This window comes from Tachyglossus aculeatus, chromosome 6 (assembly GCF_015852505.1).
Source record: "Tachyglossus aculeatus isolate mTacAcu1 chromosome 6, mTacAcu1.pri, whole genome shotgun sequence".
Classification (NCBI taxonomy): Eukaryota; Metazoa; Chordata; class Mammalia; order Monotremata; family Tachyglossidae; genus Tachyglossus; species Tachyglossus aculeatus.
This window is the reverse complement of record NC_052071.1, coordinates 45,086,904-45,107,121: the sequence shown is the minus strand read 5'-3', so window position 1 is coordinate 45,107,121 and position 20,218 is coordinate 45,086,904. Positions and strand designations below refer to the sequence as shown.

The 20,218-nt window shown below is 45.4% G+C and overlaps 1 protein-coding gene across 1 annotated transcript in view; it reads left to right on the top strand.

Moving 5' to 3' along the window:
* Window positions 1-12,445: 12,445 nt before the first annotated feature.
* Window positions 12,446-20,218, top strand: part of LOC119929665 (endothelin receptor type B-like) — a 32,880-nt gene continuing 25,107 nt past the window's right edge. The window contains exons 1-2 of the mRNA XM_038747854.1: window positions 12,446-12,598; window positions 17,592-18,118. Coding sequence (XP_038603782.1) covers window positions 17,663-18,118 — 456 coding nt within the window. The 5' untranslated portion in view covers window positions 12,446-12,598; window positions 17,592-17,662. The remainder of the gene's footprint in view (window positions 12,599-17,591; window positions 18,119-20,218) is intronic.

The window sequence follows — 20,218 nt, the reverse complement described above, 5'->3', positions numbered from 1 at the left end:
ATTAAGCGCTTACTATGTGCAAAGCACTGTTCTAAGTGCTGGGGAGGTTACAGGGTGATCAGGTTGTCCCATGGGGGGCTCACAGTCTTCATCTTCATTTTACAGATGGGGTAACTGAGGCCCAGGGAAGTGAAGTGACTTGCCCAAAGTCACACAGCTGACAATTGGCGGAGTCAGGATTTGAACCCATGGCCTCTGACTCCAAAGCCCAGGCTTTTTCCACTGAGCCACATTGCTTCTCTCAATATTGGTGAGAGGGGGTGACTTGCCCAAGGTCACACAGCTGACAAGGGATGGAGCTGGGATTAGAACCCAGGTCCTTCTGACTCTTAGGCATGTACTTTTCTGTTTGTCTAGGGTATTTGTTAAGCGCTTAGAATGTGTCAGGAACTGTTGCACACAGTAAGCACTCAATAGATACAATTGAAGAATGAATGAAAGGTGTGCAGTTGAGATGGAAGCGCTTAGTACAGTGCTCTGCACACAGTAAGCGCTCAATAAATACGACTGAATGAATGGAATTAAGCTGGCAGTCAGCAGACTTGAGAAGCAAAAGAAAACGGCCGGCCGGTCAGGTGGATCATCATCGTGGAGGTTGAAATCCCCTAAGGACAGAACAGGAGAAAGGAGTGAGAGTAAGAAGGCAAGAAAAGTGTCAAAATCAGTCAGCGGGTGATTAAGAGTGATGCTGTGGAGTTCAAAGAAAGTGAGGGACAAAGACATGATATAATAATCTAATAATAAATTATAATAATGGCATTTGTCAAGCACTTACTATGTGCCAAGCACTGTTCTAAGCGCTGGGGAGGTTACAAGGTGATCAGCTTGTCCCATGTGGGGCTCACAGTCTTAATCCCCATTTTACAGATGAGGGACCTGAGGCCCAGAGAAGTGAAGTGACTTGCCCAAAGTCACACAGCTGACAATTGGTGGAGCCGGGATTAGAACCCCTGACCTCTGACTCCAGAGCTCGGGCTCTTTCCACTGAGCCACGCTGCTTCTCTGCTATGGGAAAGGGGGAGATGAAGCCTTTTTCTGGAGATAGGGGCAGGGGACACGGAATCACCAGGCAAAAGCCAAGTCTCAATGATGGCGAAGAGGAGGAGGAGGAGGAATGAGTGGGCCAGGAACAAGTCAAAGGTGAAAGGGAATTTGCCCGTTATGGAGTGAAGTTTCCCCTGACCACAGTGGAAGGGAGTTGTGGGCAGGTGAGGAGAATCAGGTAGGGGACAGGACAATGCCATATTCATTCATTCAATCGTATTTATTGAGCGTTTACTGTGTGCAGAGCACTGGACTAAGTGCTTGGGAAGTACAAGTCGGCACCATATAGAGATGGTCCCTACCCAACGGGCTCACAGTCTAGAAGGGGGAGACGGACAACAAAACAAAACATGTGGACAGGTGTCAAAATCATCAGAACAGATAGAATCAAAGCTATATGCACTTCCAAGCCCTATTGAGAGCTCACCTCCTCCAGGAGGCCTTCCCAGACTGAGCCCCCTCTTTCCTCTCCCCCTCCCCATCGGCCCCGCCCTACCTCCTTCCCCTCCCAACAGCACCTGTATATATGTTTGTACAGATTTATTACTCTATTTATTCTACTTGTACATATTAACCATTCTATTTTATTTTTGTTAATATGTTTTGTTTGTTGTCTGTCTCCCCCCTTCTAGACTGTGGGCCCGCTGTTGGGTAGGGACCGCCTCTATATGTTGCCAACTTATACTTCCCAAGTGCTTAGTACGGTGCTCTGCACACAGTAAGCGCTCAATAAACATGATTGAATGAATGAATGAATCATTAACAAAATAGAATAGTAAATATGTACACGTAAAATAGAGTAATAAATCTGTATAATTATATATACAAGTGCTGTGGGGAGGGGAAGGAGGTTGGCCAGAGGGGTTGGAGAGGAGGAGACACACGTCTGCTGTCTCTATTTTATTTATTTATTTATTTATTTTACTTGTACATATCTATTCTATTTATTTTATTTTGTTAGTGTGTTTGGTTTTGTTCTCTGTCTCCCCCTTTTAGACTGTGAGCCCACTGCTGGGTAGGGACTGTCTCTATATGTTGCCAATTTGTACTTCCCAAGCGCTTAGTACAGTGCTCTGCCCACAGTAAGCGCTCAATAAATACGATTGATGATGATGTGTGATTTTGGGCGAGCCACTTCACTTCTCTGAGCCCCAGTTCCCTCATCTGGAAAATGGGGATTATGACTGTGCGTCCCAGGTGGGACAAGGACTAAGTCCAACCTGATTAGCTTGTACCTGCCCCCAGCGATTAGTACAGTGCCGGGCACATAATAATAATGATGGCATTTGTTAAGCGCTTATCATGTCTAAAGCACCGCTCCAAGTGCTGTGTGAAGTCACAAGGCCATATGGCGTTTTGGGAAGTGGAAGTCCGGTGAGGTCAGGGTGGCAGAAGGGAAGTACAGGGATATAGCATTCAGAGCACAGCCCGGGAGTCGAGAGACCTGGGTTCTAATCCTAGCTCCTCCACGTGCCTGCTGTGTGACCTTGGGCAAGTCACTTAACTTCTCTGCACCTCTGTTTCCTCATCCATAAAACGGGGATTAAATACCTGTTCCTCCCTCCTTCGTTGTGAACCCTATATAATAACAGTGGCCTTTATTAAGCGCTTACTATGTGCAAAGCACTGTTCTAAGCGCTGGGGAAGTTACAAGGTGATCAGGTTGTCCCACAGGGAGCTCACAGTCTTCATCCCCATTTTACAGATGAGGTAACTGAGGCACAGAGAAGTTATGGAATGGGGCTTGTAGCTGACCTTATTATCCTGTGTCTAACCCATTATCAATCGTATTTATTGAGCGCTTACTATGTGCAGAGCACTGTACTAAGCGCTACAGTGCTGGAGACATAGGAGGCTCTTAACAAATACTACATGAAAAAAAGAAAAGGGAGGAGGAAAGGAGAGAGATAGGTGGGGCAGACTGTCCAGTACAAGATTCTTTTTCCCACTGGCAGGTCAGCTACCAACTGCCAAAACCTCCCTAAACTTCATTGTTCCTCCAGACTGGAAGCTCACTGTGGGCAGGAAATGTGTCTGCCAACTGATATATTGTAATAATAATTATAATAATGATGATGATGGCATTTATTAAGCACTTACTATGTGCAAAGCACTGTTCTAAGCACTGGGGAGGTTACGAGGTGATCAGGTTGTCCCACGGTGGGGGGCTCACAGTCTTCATCTCCATTTTACAGATGAGGTACCTGAGGCCCAGAGAAGTTAAGTGACTTGCCCAAAGTCACACAGCTGACAAGTGGCAGAGCTGGGATTTGAACCCATGACCTCTGACTCCAAACCCTAGGCTCTTTCCACTGAGCCACGCTGCTTCTACTCTCCCAAGCACTTAGTACAGTGCTCTGCACACTGTAATCAATCAATCAGTCAGTCGTATTTATTGAGCACTTACTGTGTGCAGAGCACTGTACTAAGCGCTTGGGAAGTACAAGTTGGCAACATACAGAGACAGTCCCTACCCAACAGTGGGCTCACAGTCTAGAAGAAGTGCTCTTCTGTAAGTGCTCTATAAATGTGAAAGACTGACTGACTGACTCATCAGCGCTTAGAACAGTGCTTTGCACATAGTAAGCGCTTAACAAATGCCATCATTATTATTATTATTATTATTATTACTATTATTGCCCCCTGCAAGTAAACTGTGCTGTTGTGAGCTCAGAGAGTTGAAGGATGTACACCTCAAATGGAAAAGAATCCAGGGCATTCGAGACTATAAATAATCCAGGCGGGAGCCTATGGAGAAACCCTCTGCTAGATGGAAGCTTTTCTTTGTTCCCTCCAGAACAGAGTGGCCTTTCATGCTTTGGTCACATGCGAGAACATGACTGACTCGGTGCATATGTAGTGGTGTAGAGTGCACGGCCTTGGGGGGAGGAAAACAACCCAAACTGAACCCTTGCTTCTTAAATTGGAGGGGATGATCATTCCCTTTTTAAATTACTGTCTGTTTCTGAGCCAACCTATTATCAATAATAATAATAATAATAATAGGCATTTGTTAAGCGCTTACTATGTGCAAAGCACTGTTCTAGGCGCTGGGGAGAATACAGGGTGATCAGGTTGTCCCACGTGGGGCTCACAGTCTTAATCCCCATTTTACAGATGAGGGAACTGAGGCCCAGAGAAGTTAAGTGACTTGCCCAAGATCACACAATGGGCACAATGGGATCAATGGGCAGGGAAAGTGTCTACCCACACTGCTATTCTCCCAAGTGCTCAGTACAGTGCTCTGCACATGGTAAGCACTCAGTAAATACCATTGATCAATCAATCAATCATATTTATTGAGCGCTTACTGTGTGCAGAGCCCTGTACTAAGCGCTTGGGAAGTACAAGTTGGCAACATATACAGTCCCTACCCAACAGTGGGCTCATGATAATGTCCATAAGAGCTTTCTAGGTGGTGCCAGAGTTTGTGAGGGGCACTGGGATAGATACAAGATCGTCGGATCAGAAGTAACTCCTGTCCCGCAAGGTCTCACAATCTAAGAGGTCGTTTATCCGCATTTTACAGGTGAGAAAACAGGGGCCCAGAGATATGAGGTGACTTGCCTGAGTTCACCCAGCAGGACGGTGGTTGACGTAACATTAGAACCCATATCTCCTGTCTCCCTGTCCCACGCTCTTTCCAAAAGGCCAGGTTTCCATTTTCAGCTGTTTGCCTAAGCATCCCCATTTAGAAGTACGTCTCAATCCCCTCTCGGTGTAGCATCTGGAGAGTTTCCAGTCCTCTACCGGTCTCGCTATGGGAGGGAGATGGAAGCAGAGGCCTACCCATTCCATTCATAGCTTGGGCAGTGGCTAGTGAGTGGAAGGCAACCTGCCACAAGTCAAAACTCACCGAAGCTGGGCAGTAGCGGTGTGGAAAAGAGTCGAGGGTGGAGACTCAAGTTTACCGCGTGGAAGCGGCAATGGTAAACCACTTCCATATTTTTACCAAGAAAACTCTATGGATATTGTTAATGGAGGCGGGGTGGTCTGGGAGAGATGTGTCCATAGCGTCACTATGGGTTGGAGACTACTTGACGGCATAAGACGAGACATCTGAATAGAGAGACCCCATGGTTTAGTGCAGAGTCTTCATCCGGAAGAGAGGGGCTTGGATTTTAATCCAACTTGCCACTGACAATGCTACTGAAGAGACCAGAGATGGAAACAACAAATCATGAAAACCCAAATACCTCATCTGGAACAATAACCCATTATCCCTTCTTAAACTAGAAATGAGTTGCATATGTACAGACCTGTTCTATACCCAATCCATCAGTGGAACCATTGCTAAAAAATTCTAAAATCAGACCCTAGACATTGGCTCCAGATCACCCTGGAAAAGAAACAGTCTCCACCCTGTGGGTCCCATGATAACAATAATAATAATAATAGTATTTGTTAAACGCTTACTATGTGTCAAACACTTCTAAATACCAGGGGTGGATACAAGGTAATCAATGTCGGACACAGTCCTTATCCCACAGCCTGAGTAGAATTTAATCTTCATTTTACAGATGGGAAAACCGAGGCACAGAGAAGTTCAATGACTTGTCCACCAAGAGCAGGATTAGAACCCAGATCCTCTGATTCCCAGGCCCATACTCTTTCTACGAGGCCACCGTGCTTCCCACCTCTGTTGTACTGTACTCTCCCAAGTGCTCTATACAGCACTCTGCATAAGGTAAACTTTCAATACATACCATCGATTGATTGATCAGTTGTGGGCCAAATGACTGGATTGCTCAATTAATCAATGGAATGACCAATTTTCGGCTTCCTTGTCCTCTCTTCCTCTCTTCTCAGAACAAAGTCACGCTTCTGTATTTTCAAAAGAATTTTCTTTTTCGTCCAATAAATTTGACATTGCTACAGAGGAGGTAGGAATAAGTGACAATGAGGCGGGACCTCAAATCTACAGGTACTTTAGGAATCATTTCCATCCTAGTAAGTAGAAAACACATGACAGAAGTGATTAAATATAAATATATGTATAAATATAATTTTTATATATTATGTGTATAATATATGAATATAAATATATATAGGGACAGGGTCTAATTCTGACTGCAGCATGGCTTAGTGGATAGAGCATGGCCCTGGGATTCAGAAGGTCATGGGTTCTAATCCTTACTCTGCCACTTCTTGGCTGTGTGACCTTGGGCAAGTCACTTCACTTTTCTGTGCCTCAGTTACCTCATCTGTAAAATGGGGATTGAGACTGTGAGCCCCACATGAGACAGGGACTGTGTCCAACCCAATTTACTTGTATCAACCCAGTACTTAGTACAGTACCTGGCACATAGTTAAGCGCTTAACAAATACCATCATTATTATTATTATTATTATTATTACAAGGGACAGGGGCTATGTTCAACCCAATTTGCTTGTATCCACCCCAGCGCTTAGTACAGTGCCTGGCACATAGTAAGCACTTAACAAATACCACAGTTATGATTATTATTATTATCATCTAAGTGCTTAAAACATTGCTCTGCACACAGCAAGCACTTAATAAATACTATTACTACTATCTTGAAAGTCATGTAAGACTATATTCAGGAGTTAGACACTCACAAGATGCACGAGAAGCAGGGTGGTCTAGTGGCTAGATCACGGGCCTGGAAATCAGAAGAACCTGGGTTCAAATCCCGGTTCTTGTCTGCTGTATGACCTTGGGCAAGTCACTTAACCTCTCTGTGTAACAGTTACCTCATCTGTAAAATGGGGATTAAGACTGTGAACCAAATAGGATACGAACTGTGTCCACCTTGATTAGTTTTCATCTATCCTAGCACTTAGTACTGTGAGTGGTATATAGTAAGCACTTAACAATACTATAAAAAACAAACAAAAAGAAAAAAATCCCCAAGAAATATCAGGAGAGAACAGATTGCACCCCCTCCCTCCTCTCTTGGGGGGGCCCCTGTCTTCTTCACCTCAATCACTCAAGTTTACAGTCTTTTTATCACCAACACCCCACCTTGTATATTTAGTTTCAGAGCAAAAAGTGGAGTAGAGATAAAGGTTAGAGAATGAATGAGGTCTTAGCGTTTGGAGTACAAATTACAGAATATAATTGTTTCCTGTCCTCAAGGATTTTACAATCTAGTAAGGGTGAAAGGACCACCAGATTTGCACTATACATTTGCTGTATTCAGGCACATTTTAGGGAAAAAAAGCTCCAGGAGGGACAGGGAATTCCCTGTATCTATCCTAGAGTTTAGTACAGTGTCTGACACATAGGACTTAACACACACAATTAAAAAAAAAAAAGCAACCCAAAGGTACAACCTGCATTGCTTGATTTTTTTATGCTATGCCAATGCCTGAGGACCTGTCTGATATTTTAGCAGAGTTTCATTCATTTAATAGTATTTATTGAGCGCTTACTGTGTGCAGAGCACTGTACTAAGTGCTTGGGAAGTACAAGTTGGCAACATAAAGAGATGGTCCCTACCCAACAGCAGGCTCACGGTCTAGAAGGGGGAGTGTCACAGGGAAAGTAAAAATTCCTCTCCAAAGCTTCCCCACCTGAGTTGAGATTAAGCGACCATTAATGAATGGATCTTGGAGGCAGATCTGCCCAAAGTTTTGTCCAATTGTTAAGGCATGGAATAGTGCTGAACTGGGGTGGCCACTTAATAATAATAATAATAATAATAACAATTATGGCATTTGTTAAACACTTACTTTGTGCTAGGCGTTCTCCTAAGTGCTGGGTAGATATAAGATAATTGGGTTAGACCCAGTCCCTGTCCCATACAGGGCTCACAGTCTTTATCCCCATTTTACAGATTAGGGAAATGAGGCCCAGAGAAGTGAAGTGTCTTGCCCAAGGTCACACAGCAGACAAGTGGTGGAGCTGGGATTAGACTCTCAGGCCCGTGCTCTATCCACTAGGCCACACTGCTTCTCTAATTAAGCAATTGAGGATGCAGCTATTGATGAATTAATTCAAAAAATGGCATTTATTCAGCACTTGCTGTGTGCAGAGCACTGCACTAAGCACTTGAAGAAAATACAATGCAGTAGAGTTGGTAGGTGTGAAACCTGCCCACAAGGAACTTACAGTCTACAGGAGTTAACTGTATCTCCTTCAGAGGAATCTTCATACTGTGAGGCCCTCATCGAACTTTGACAATCCAAAGCAACGTTGCAGGATGCCAAGACAGGAAGAAATTATAACCTCCTCACCATCAGCTAAAATTTTCTGGTTAAAATTTGGCACTAATTTCCAAGAAAGCAAATGAAATTGTAAATATGACTGAAGATGACACTAGTGGAGAAAGGAATTCAAAGGTGTACAGAGGTGTTCAGAAGGAATTTACTGGTGTAAAGTGTTTTAAGAAGAGAAGCAGCTCGTCACCCGAAAATAGACTAATTCTTTGCTACGTTAGAAAAAATCCTTGCCCCAGTCATTCATTCATTCAATCGTATTTATTGAGCGCTTACTGTGTGCAGAGCACTGTAATAAGCGCTTGGGAAGTACAAGTTGGCAACATATAGTCTTTTAGACTGTGAGCCCCCTGTTGGGTAGGGACTGTCTCTATATGTTGCCAATTTGTACTTCCCAAGCGCTTAGTACAGTGCTCTGCACATAGTAAGCGCTCAATAAATACGATTGATTGATTGATATAGAGACAGTCCCTACCCAACTGCGGGCTCACAGCAGAAAAATCTTCTTTTTCTGCAGCTTCCTTATGAGAAGCAGCGTGTCTCAGTGGAAAGAGCCCGGGCTTGGGAGTCAAAGGTTGTGGGTTCTAATCCTGGCTCCGCCACTTGTCAGCTGGGTGACTTTGGGCAAGTCACTTCTCTGTGCCTCAATTCCCTCATCTGTAAAATGGGGATTACAGCTGTGAGCCCCACGTGGGACAACCTGATCACCTAGTATCCCCCCAGTGCTTAGAACAGTGTTTGCATATAGTAAGCGCTTAACAAATGCCATCATTATTATTATTATTACCTAAAGTCTCTCTGGACACAAATACTCCTTTTTAAGGCCAGGATTCAAGTGCAGGATTACTGCAATCAATTTCCTTCATCATCTGACCTAACATGCACAGTCCTCGATCAGTCAATCAATTGTATTGAGAATATACTGTATGCTGAGCACTGTACAAAGCGCATGGGAGAGTCAGGAAACTGCTCCTTTTACCCATCTTGGGATGGCAACAGGCTGCATTGAACTCTGTGCCAACCCTCCAAGCTGAGTGACATGAGGAAATTTACCCTCCAAACTGAATTGCCCCAGCTCCCTTCTGACCTAGTCCCCGATGGGCTGAAATGCCCTTCAGGCGGGGGCAGAGGCCGAGGTGGTGTTATCGGGGCACGTGGGTTTGGATCCAAAGCCTGGGTCGATGATCAAGATGGTATATGTTAAGCACTTACTATGTGCCATGCACTGTTCTAAGTGCAGGGGCAGATACAAGCTAATCAGGTTGGACCCAGTCCATGTCCCACCTGGGGCTCACAGCATTAATCTCCATTTTCCAGATGCGGTAACTGAGGCCCAGAGAGGACTGTCCCACATGGGGCTCATAGTATTAATCCCCATTTTCCAGATGAGGTAAATGAGTCCCAGAGAAGTGAAATGACTTGCCCAAGGTCACACAGCCGACAAGTGGTACTCACCGTACCTCGTTCTCGCCTGTCCCGCCATCGACCCCCAGCCCACGTCATCCCCCGGGCCTGGAATGGCCTCCCTCTGCCCATCCGCCAAGCTAACTCTCTTCCTCCCTTCAAGGCCCTACTGAGAGCTCACCTCCTCCAGGAGGCCTTCCCACACTGAGCCCCTTCCTTCCTCTCCCCCTCGTCCCCCTCTCCATCCCCCCATCTTACCTCCTTCCCTTCCCCACAGCACCTGTATATATGTATGTACATATTTATTTCTCTATTTATTTTTTACTTGTACATATCTATTCTATTTTATTTTGTTAGTATGTTTGGTTTTGTTCTCTGTCTCCCCCTTTTAGACTGTGAGCCCACTGTTGGGTAGGGACTGTCTCTATATGTTGCCAATTTGTACTTCCCAAGCGCTTAGTACAGTGCTCTGCACACAGTAAGCGCTCAATAAATACGATTGATGATGAAGTGGTGAAGCCAGAATTAGGACCCTTGTTCTGACTCTCAGGCCTGTGCTCTATCCACTAGGCCACTCTACTTTTCACCTATCCCCACCTCTCCCCAGCCTATCCCCCCCTTCCTGCCCCCCGGACTGTTCCATCCAGCCCCGCAGCCGCTTGCTGGAAAGTCGCCGGATTGCACAGTCTTTGGAGCGCCTCTCCGACTGTGCCAGGGAAGAAGATCAAGGGGATGGAGTTGGAGTTTCGGGGCAGAAATCCAGGGCCTATTGCCTCACTGGCCAGGTGTGGGAATGGGGGTAAGAGGCAGCAAACAACCTTTTCCCAGCAGCACCAGATCCTGGCCCTATTTCAGCCAGAATACTGGACTGGGAAAACTAGTGTGATCTTGTCCAACGGAGTACATCCCATCATATTATGTAATTGGTATCTCAATAGTGATTGCTGTGGGAATTGGTCGTTCGGTCAATCAGTGATATCTACTGACAGTTTCCTGTGTGCACAGCACTGTACTGAACACTTCGGAGTGTAATAATAATAATAATGGTGGTATTTGTTAAAGCACTTTCTATGTGCAAAGCATTGTTCTAAGCACTGGGGGGGGGATACAAGGTGATCACGTTGTCCCACGGGGGGCTCGCAGTCTTAATCCCCATTTTACAGATGAGGTAACTGAGGCACAGAGAAGTTAAGTGACTTGCCCAAGGTCACACAGCTGACAAGTGGCTGAGCCTGGATTCGAACCCATGATTTCTGACTCCCAAGCCTGCGCTCTTTCCACTGAGCTGGTAGACACATTCCCTGACCACAACGAGCTCACAGTCTAATTCTTTCAGTCCTCCAAAGAATCACGGGGGTACCTTGAAAAAAAAGTCCAGAAGTCTGTCAACATCTAAAAATATTTACCAACTTACACTCCCCGGTGTTGTATTAGATAGCCGGGAGCGGGGACAGCCTAAGAAAATGCAGTGGATCATTTCCCCCAAGTTGGATTTCCTTTGGAGCCCAGCTCTGCACTCAGTAAATGCTCAACAAAAACCACAGATGGATCGATTGATTGATTGGAGGGCAGAGATAGTTACTACTAACTCTTTTGAACTCTCCCCAATGCTTAATTCAGTGTCCTGCACACAGCAGGTGTTCAATCAATACTAATGATTGATTTAAATGGTCTTTCTTATGTTTAGTATTTTGAAAAGAGAGAAAACAACAAGATGTGGTTTAATCCCCCTCTCCTTTTACAGTTTTCAGAGCTGCTTTATAGGGTGAGTTCAGTGAAGCCTCAAAAAGCACCAAATTCGAATCCCTCACCACTCTCCGCGGTCTAAGTATTAGAGCCATTCAGGTCCTTTAAAGCAACTCACAGAGCATAGTCAGGTTTATTCTGCAATGTACATGGAGGAAAGGTCAACTTTCGTTTTCAGAGAGCTTGTGTGTAAAACAGAAATCCCCAGATAATCTCCCCGCCAAAAATAACTCCCATCTTCTCACTCATCAAACCTTCCAACAGAGAAGCAGCTTGGTCTAATGGATAAACCTTGGGCCTGGGAGTCAGAAGGACCCGGGTTCTAATCCTCACTCTGCCACTTGTCTGCCGTGTTACCTTGGGAAAGTCACTTCACTTCTCTGTGCCTCAGTTCCTTCAGCTGTAAAATGGAGATTAAGGCTATGAACCCCATGTGGGACAGGGACTGTGTCCAACCCGATTTGCTTGTATCTACCTCAGTACTTAGTACAGTTCTTAAGAGTAAGCTCTTAAGAAATACCATATTATTATTATTAGGATGGTTAAGATTTAACCTTCAGTGTTTCATCTTCACTCCTCAACCTTGCCCACTGGTTTGGAGGCCAATGAATGTGGAAATTGTTCAGAGAAAGGCAGCAGGAAGGTGGAGGAATCAAAACTCAGGGCTGAGGCTACCCAGAAATTGGTTTACCACACTATGAAAACCCAAGAGCTGAAGGCTTCCAGTTACCCAATCCCTGCCTCCTCTGTGGGCATGTGGAGCCTTTCTTTCTCCACAAGATCCTCACTCTGACTGTCTCTTGCTTTTTCCTTCCTGAAGCGGACGATTTGTTTACTATGGCTTGGGAGAGCTGTCCTGTAATTGTCCTCCTGCCAAAACTCCCTCTTCCGCTTGTCTCTCTCCCTCCCCTCCCCTCCCTTCTGCCGGTTCTTCGCTTTCAACCTTTGGTTACAGTGGGTGGTCTATAAATTGAACTGTCCCATTCAAAACCGAGTTCAGTCAGTCAAACAGTCAGTCAGTTCTCCCTCCCCACCCTTCTCCCCACCCCCTAAACCTCCAGAAAAGAGGAGGGAAAAAGCAGTTGAAGAAAACAAGGACACTGTCTCCAGAAGCAGTCAGGTGTCTACTCTGCATGTCCCTTCCAAAGAGCTGGTCTGTTGGAGCCAATGAGATTAACCCGGAAAATCTTCAGGATCACATAATCAAGCTCAAATAGAAGAGGTAGGTGTCTTAAAACTAGTAAGAGGTTTGTCTGTTGTTTGTGTAAGTTGTTTTGTAAAATTGAAAGGATCCCAGCTCTCGCTGTGCAAATCCACAGAGCCCTTGAACTTGGGTGCTACAGAAATGTGGGTTTTGTGCTCTTTTCCCTCCCTGTTGCCGACCGCGAAACCGCTTCTAATCGCTCCTGAAGATTTGACCGAGCTGGGTGGCAAGGGGGGATGAGAACAGAAGGAAAAGGAAAAGAGCTTAGGGATGTTTAAAGAAAGCATCACGCATTGCTTCCCTCTGTTGATTGAGGAAGACTGAATTGAATAAACACAATAGGAATGGGAGGAAATCAATTCCGGTCTTCTCAGGAACTGGGAAAGATCTTTGGAAGATGCTGTTCTCGGTAAATTCCGGACGGCATTCTGCTCCGCTACCTAATTGTACCTGAAAAAACACACCTAGAACACCAACTGGAAGGAACCCCTTCGGTCTGTTTTCAAAGAAACATCCCCAGAGGTTTGTCACCTGGCTCTAAAAAGCAGCAGTGTGATTAGTGGATTGTCTGTGGCAGCCACACCAAGTGAATGCTTCCCATGTAATTTGACCGCCAAATATTTCTGAAACTGTTTCTCTTCAGATTTGCAGGTCTCCCCCCTTCACCCCACTCCCCTCCTGGAGCTAATTTAAGAGTCATAATCAGCAGTCATTTGCTTTGCTTGAAGAGGGATTTTTTTTTTCCTAGCAACTAACCAACTCGTTTTGCCTCGGGGTCTGTCAGAAAATCATTTAATCAAGGCCCATTGCGGGAGTTTAAATCATGCCAGGCACCAAGGCTGTTGCTTGTGTATTTGCTGTTGGGAAGATCCCAACTTGAGGCTCCTCAAGGAATCAGTATCTTTGAAACACCTTCTGGGGGTCCAAACCCCTGGGCTATGTAAATGAATTTTTAACTGTATTGATAACATGATTAGAGGATCAGTGATTTGGTTGTCGAAGATGAAAAATAATCCGGCCTCTTGTAGCTCTGAGGGAAAAAAAATGAATTTCCTTTTCCAGGCCTTTGGCAGTTAGGTTGGTGGGAGGAATGTGGGGATTGTTGCACAATTCCCAGGAAAGAACGCGGGGTTTTGTCCAAAGTGTATAGACTTGGAGGGAAGACGAAGATGAGGCTTTCCTCATCGACTGGGGAGCTTGGCTGCCTTTGTCATCAGGCAACCAATCATTCAATCAATGGCATTTAATGAGTGCTTACAATCTGCAGAGCACTGCACAAAACGCTTGGGAGAGTACGATACAATACAACAGAATTAGCAGAAACTTTCCCTGCCCATACCGAGCTCATCCATTGTGGGAAGCTGAGTGGTCTATTGGAAAAATCACAGGCTTGGGAGTCAGGTGACCTGAGTTCTAATCCTGGCTCTGCCACTTGCCTGCTGTCACTTAACTTCCCCGTAACTCAGTTTCTGTGAGTTCTTGTGAAATGGGGAACAAACACCTCATCTTCTCCCCCTGTCCGGGGGCCTCAAATCAGAAAGAGATTGGGTCTGATCTGATTATCCCACATCTACCCCAATGCTAGCCAGTTCATAGTACTCGGCAAACGCTTGACTAATATTACTGTTATTACCTTGGGCCACCGGGTAACTCAATGCTTAAGTTTAATTAGGCCAAGTAGGAGACCACTCTATTCCCAGGAAATCTATGAAGCATTGTCCTGTGATATATTTGGTCAAATGTAGCCTGGAATCAAGCCTTGGAATTGTAAATCATAGAATCCTCAAACCAGAGTGGACTTCGAGAGGTCATCTAGTCCATCCCCCTGTTTTCATGAAGATGTGAACCCACTGTTGGGTAGGGACTGTCTCTATGTGTTACCAATTTGTACTTCCCAGCGCTTAGTACAGTGCTCTGCACACAGTAAGTGCTCAATAACTACGATTGATGATCCACACCTAAAGTTTTCATCCTTCCAAGGTCTTTCTTATGAGATCTTCCACGCTGTGAGCTCATGTGGACAAGAAAAGAAGAAAATTGACCTATTTCATAAGACCCGATGGGTATTACCTGCTCTCTTCCAACAATCAATCAGGGGTATTTAATGAACACTTACTGGCGCAGAGCACTGTACTGAGCACTCTCCAAGTTGTTTGCAAAAGACCTCAGAATCACTCTTTGCTGTTCGCCTTCTGGATTCAGTCCACACCTGGTGATGATGATGATGGTATCTGTAAGGCACTTGCTATGTGTCAAGCACTGTTCTAAGCGCTGGGGAAGATACAAGCTAATCAGGTTGGACACAGTCCCTGTCCCTCATGGGGCTCACAGTCTTAATCCCCATTTTACAGATGAGGTAACTGAGGTACAGTGAATTAAAGTGACTTGCCCAAGGTCACAAAGCAGACAAGTGGAAGAGGATTAGAACCCTGGTCCTTCTGACTCCCAAGCCCATGCTCTATCCACTAGGCCATGCTGCTTTCATGGAATGAGCCCTGTTGTCCAAATCATGCTTTGCAGTATCAGATCATTTTTCCTGATAGTCCTTGTTTTCCATTTCATCTTTCCACCCCCCTTGTCCTTCTGTTTCTCAGCTAAACAATTCTTCTTCCAATGATACACTGACACACTTCCGTGGCCATCTACCCTCATGCTCCCACTTACATCTCATTTGCTCTTACTCCATACTGTGGATTTAGCTGCCCTCACCCTTTTTCTGAAGTCAATCCATCTATTCCATTAGTTATATTCTTTTGCTAAATTCGAAACTGCCAGTTCATCTACCACTTCCTCGTACCAAAAAGCATTAAGCTGTTTCACTAACCTGATTGTTCCCATGAAGCCAAAATGGCACCATTCTCTTGAGCTGCCATACCCATCACCGTTCAAATTTGCTCTCCATGATCTCCCTCAAATCAGTCACTGATTACTGTTTTTCATATTTCCTCTGCTCACTGAATATCAACATGACAGGTGACTTTTCTCTAAATGCCTGAGTTTACCTTTTTCCCAGGGAATCACACTTCGTTAGTCTATCCATGTGACTAAATGCACATCAATTATTGGTAATAATAATGATGGTATTTGTTGAGCGCTTGCAATCTGCCAGTCCCCGTCCCACACAGGGCTTATGGTTTTAATGCCCATTTTACAGATGAAGGAATTGAGGCACAGAGAAGTGAAGTGACTTGTTCAAGGTCACACAGTGGACAAGTCGCAGAGCAATACCTCCTAAGACCAATCAAATTATCTCTCTGTCATAATATGGGAGGGAGTTAGAAAGGAGGGGAGGTAAGCGTCACGTTTCACAGATGTGTTCCCCACCTGAACTTTTTTCTTCTTGCATTGTTTGTTGATGGTTTTTCAAATTTGAAGTTAATGCCACAGATGATGAAGTGTACACACAGGTGCAGGGGTGACTTGGCCCGGATATTCACAAAACAAAGAAGATGCTAAGAAAAGTTCTATAACTGCATTTAGTCCATTTCTTGGGACCAGTGCAAAATAGTGTCTCCAGCAGATTTTTTTCCAGCATCTGTCAGGCCCAATTTTACATGTAGTTGAATGGTCTCATACCATGCCTCTTGGGAGATAATTCCAAAGTCTAACAACTTTCACGTTTCACCTCTGCCCTCTGACTAGGAAAACAATCTTACCATTCCTTCTTCCCCGAATCCCTCACCTGAAACCCACTAGCCTTCAACAACCTCCCAAACTCTCCAGGGCTCTCACTCTTCCTTTCCTGACTCCTGACGATCTTGCACACTATTTCATCAAAAAGAAAAAAGCCATCAAACTATGTATTCTCCCAAGAAACCCTTGCCCCCTTCAAAGTTCATCTCTCCACATGCCCACATTTTCATCCTTAATAAGGGTGTTTGTTAAGCGCTTACTATGTGCCGGACACTGTATTAGGCACTAGGGTAGATTCAAGAGAATTGGGTTGGACACGGTCCTTGTCCCACAGGCCTGGTCCTTGTCTCACCATCTTAATCCCTATTTTATAGATAAAGGAATCGAGGCATAGAGAAATGAAGTAACTTGCCCAAGGTCACAGAGCAGATAAGTGGTGGAGTCAGAATTAGAACCCAGGTCTTTCTGAATCCCAGGCCCGTGCTCTATCCACTAGGACATGCGTCCTCCAAGCTGTCTCCTGCCAGAAGATTTCCCACTCTCTCTCTCATGTGGTAAAGGAATGTGTTTATCAACTCTGTTAGACTGTACTCTCCCAAGTGCTTAGTACAGTGCTCTGCACACAGTAAGCACTCAATAAATACCATTGATTGGTTGATTTGCCAGCTAATCTCTCCATCTGTATCTTAGGTCTCTCCCCTCTTCCCTTTTTCAGTCTTAGCTTCCTTTGTTATTGTATGTGTTAAGTGCTTACTATGTGCCAGGCACTGCTCTAAGTGCTGGGGTAGATACAAGATAAATAGATAGTATCCAGTCCATCTCCTCCATGAGGCTCAAGATCTTAACCTCCATTTTACAGATGAGGAAACTGAGGCACGGAAAAGTGAAGTGACTTGTCCAAGGTCACACAGCAGACAAGTGAGGGAGCCAGGACTAGAACCCGGGTCCTTGCTTCATTCATTCATTCATTCAATCGTATTTATTGAGCACTTACTGTGTGCGGAGCACTGGACTAAGCACTTGGGAAGTCCAAGTTGGCAACATATAGAGATGGTCCCTACCCAACAGCGGGCTCACAGTCTAGAAGGGGGAGAGAGACAACAAAACAAAGCATATTAACAAAATAAAATAAATAGAATAAATATGTACAAGTAAAATAAATAAAATAGAGTAATAAATATGTACGAACATATATACAGGTGCTGTGGGGAGGGGAAGTAGGGGGCTCAGTCTGGGAGCTTCATCCACCAGACCACGTTGCTTCTCACTAGGCCACGCTGATTCCCATCCCAAATTCAATATCTCACGATGAAATTTTCCAATGTCCTAAAAGTACCGTTTGATTTGTTCTTTCCACCGTTTTCTTTTTCCATCTCAGCACCCAAGAACTAAAGAGAAAAGACCTCATTCCGCAGCCCTATCGGATTCGGGTTTGGATTTACCGCCTCAATGGCTCGAATCTCATTTTTGCCTGTACTGACCATATGCCTGGCTAACTTCGGCCTAAGGGTCCGGGGTCAGACCCCCAGGGAATTCCAGAAAGCCCCTGGCCCCTGGGAAGCGCCGAGCCAAAGGTTGGCTCTCGGTTCAGTCCGGCTGGGCTCCTTGGGGCCCTCCGAAGACTCCTCCAACCAATCTCGCGACCTCGCTGGGAGGGTCTCGCCACCACAAAGCGCCCTGCCCGCCCTCTGTGAGAAACCCACGGAGATCAGGCAGATCTTCAAGTACATCAACACCATCGTGTCCTGCGCCATCTTTCTGGTGGGCATCGTTGGCAACACCACCTTGTTGAGGATCATTTACAAAAACAAATGCATGAGGAACAGTCCCAACGTCCTCATTGGCAGTCTGGCCCTTGGTGACCTGCTCTACATCCTCATCGCACTACCCATTAACGTCTACAAGGTAAGGACCAAGGCCGAGGCATCGCTGATGAGATCCTTTGGTACCCCCTTTCTTTGGATTACGGCATTTCTTACAATGACAGTAATAATAATGGCGGCATTTGTTAAGCGCTTACTATGTGCGAAGCACTGTTCTAAGCGCTGGGGAGGATACAAGGTGATCAGGTTGTCCCGAGTGAGGCTCACAGTCTTAATCCCCATTTTTCAGATGAGGTCACTGAGGCGCAGAGAAGTGAAGTGACTTGCCCAAAGTCACACAGCTGACGAGTGACGGAGCCGGGATTAGAACCCATGACCGCTGGCTCCCAAACCCGAGCTCTTTCTACTGAGCCATGCTGCTTCTCTAAGCTTGCTTCTTAAGCGCTTACTACGCGTCAGACATTGTTCTAAGCGCTGGGGCTCATTGATTCCTCCGGCTGGACACAGTCCCTGCCCCGTGTGGGGCTCACGGTCTAAATAGGAGGGAGTAGGATTTAATCCCCATTTTACAGATGAAGAAATTGAGGCACTGAGAAGAATAATAATAATAATAATGACTGTACTATTTGTTAAGCACTTCCCATGTGCCAGGCACTGTACCAGGCGCTGAAGTAGATGCAAGGTAGTTGGGTCCCTAATAGGGCTCACAGTCTTAACCCCCCCCCCCATTTTACAGATGAGATCACTGAGGCACAAAGAAGTGGAATGACTTGTCCAAGGTCACACAGCAGACCAGAGGATTAGAACCCAGCTCCTCTGACTCTGAGGCCCGTGCTCTTTCCACAGGGCCATGCCACTCCTCAGCTGGTGCTCTTGAAAAGGCTGTGCTTGCACCATCATAGGAGGAAGGGAACAGGAGGGGGAGTGTTGTGTTTGTGTGTGTGTGTGTGTTTATGGATGTGTGTGTTTGTTTATTTATGTGTGTGTGTGAGATGCACAAATTATTCAGAGCTTGCCAATCTAGTTTGAGGGAGTAAGCCTGGAGGAGAGGAACCTGGCTGCATTAACCCTTTCATTGCTGTTACAGGCCCCCAGCAATGTAATTTGAACAGCAATTGTGATCACATAACAATAACAATAATAATAATCACGGTATTTGTTAAATAAAAATAATGATAATAATAATAATGATGGCATTTATTAAGCACTTACTATGTGCAAAGCACTGTTCTAAGCGCCGAGGAGGGTACAAGGTGATCAGGTTGTCCCATGGGGGGCTCACAGTCTTAATCCCCATTTTACAGATGAGATAACTGAGGCCCAGAGAAGTTAAGTGACTTGCCCAAAGTCACAGAGGTGACAATTGGCAAAGCCAGGATTTGAACCCATGACCTCTGACTCCCAAGCCCGGGCTCTTTCCACTGAGCCAAACTGCTTCTATGCTTATAATTCTTACTATGTGCCAAGCACTGTACTAAGCGCTGGGGTAGATACAAAGTAATCAGGTCCCTCTTAGGGCTCAATAATAATAATGGCATTTATTAAGCGCTTACTCTGTTCAAAGCACTGTTCTAAGCACTAGGGAGGTTACAAGGTCATCAGGTTGTCCCACGGTGGCTCACAGTCCTAATCTCCATTTTACAGATGAGGTAACTGAGGCCCAGAGAAGTGAAGTGACTTGCCCAAAGTCACACAGCTGACAGTTGGAGGATCCAGGATTTGAACCCATGACCTCTGACTCCAAAGCCCGGGCTCTTTCCATTGACCCACGCTGCTCAAAGTCTAAATAGCAGGGAAAACAGGTATTGAACCCTCATTTTGCAAATGGGGGAATTGAGGCCCAGAGAAGTTCAAATAATTTGCCCAAATCCCACAGCCAATGGAGGCAGGATTAGAACGAAGTCCTCTGATCCTAGGGCATGCTGCTTCTCTATCATTTCAGGGCGATAGAAGTAGTGTGGCTCAGTGGCAAGAGCCTGGACTTGGGAGTCAGAGGTCGTGGGTTCTAATCCCAGCTCCGCCACTTGTCTGCCGTGTGACCTTGGGCAAGTCACTTCACTTCTCTGGGCCTCAGTTACCTCATCTGGAAAACGGGGAGTGAGCCTGTGAGCCCCATGTGGGACAACCTGATTACCTTGTATCTACCCCAGCGCTTAGAACATAGTAAACGCTTAACAAATAC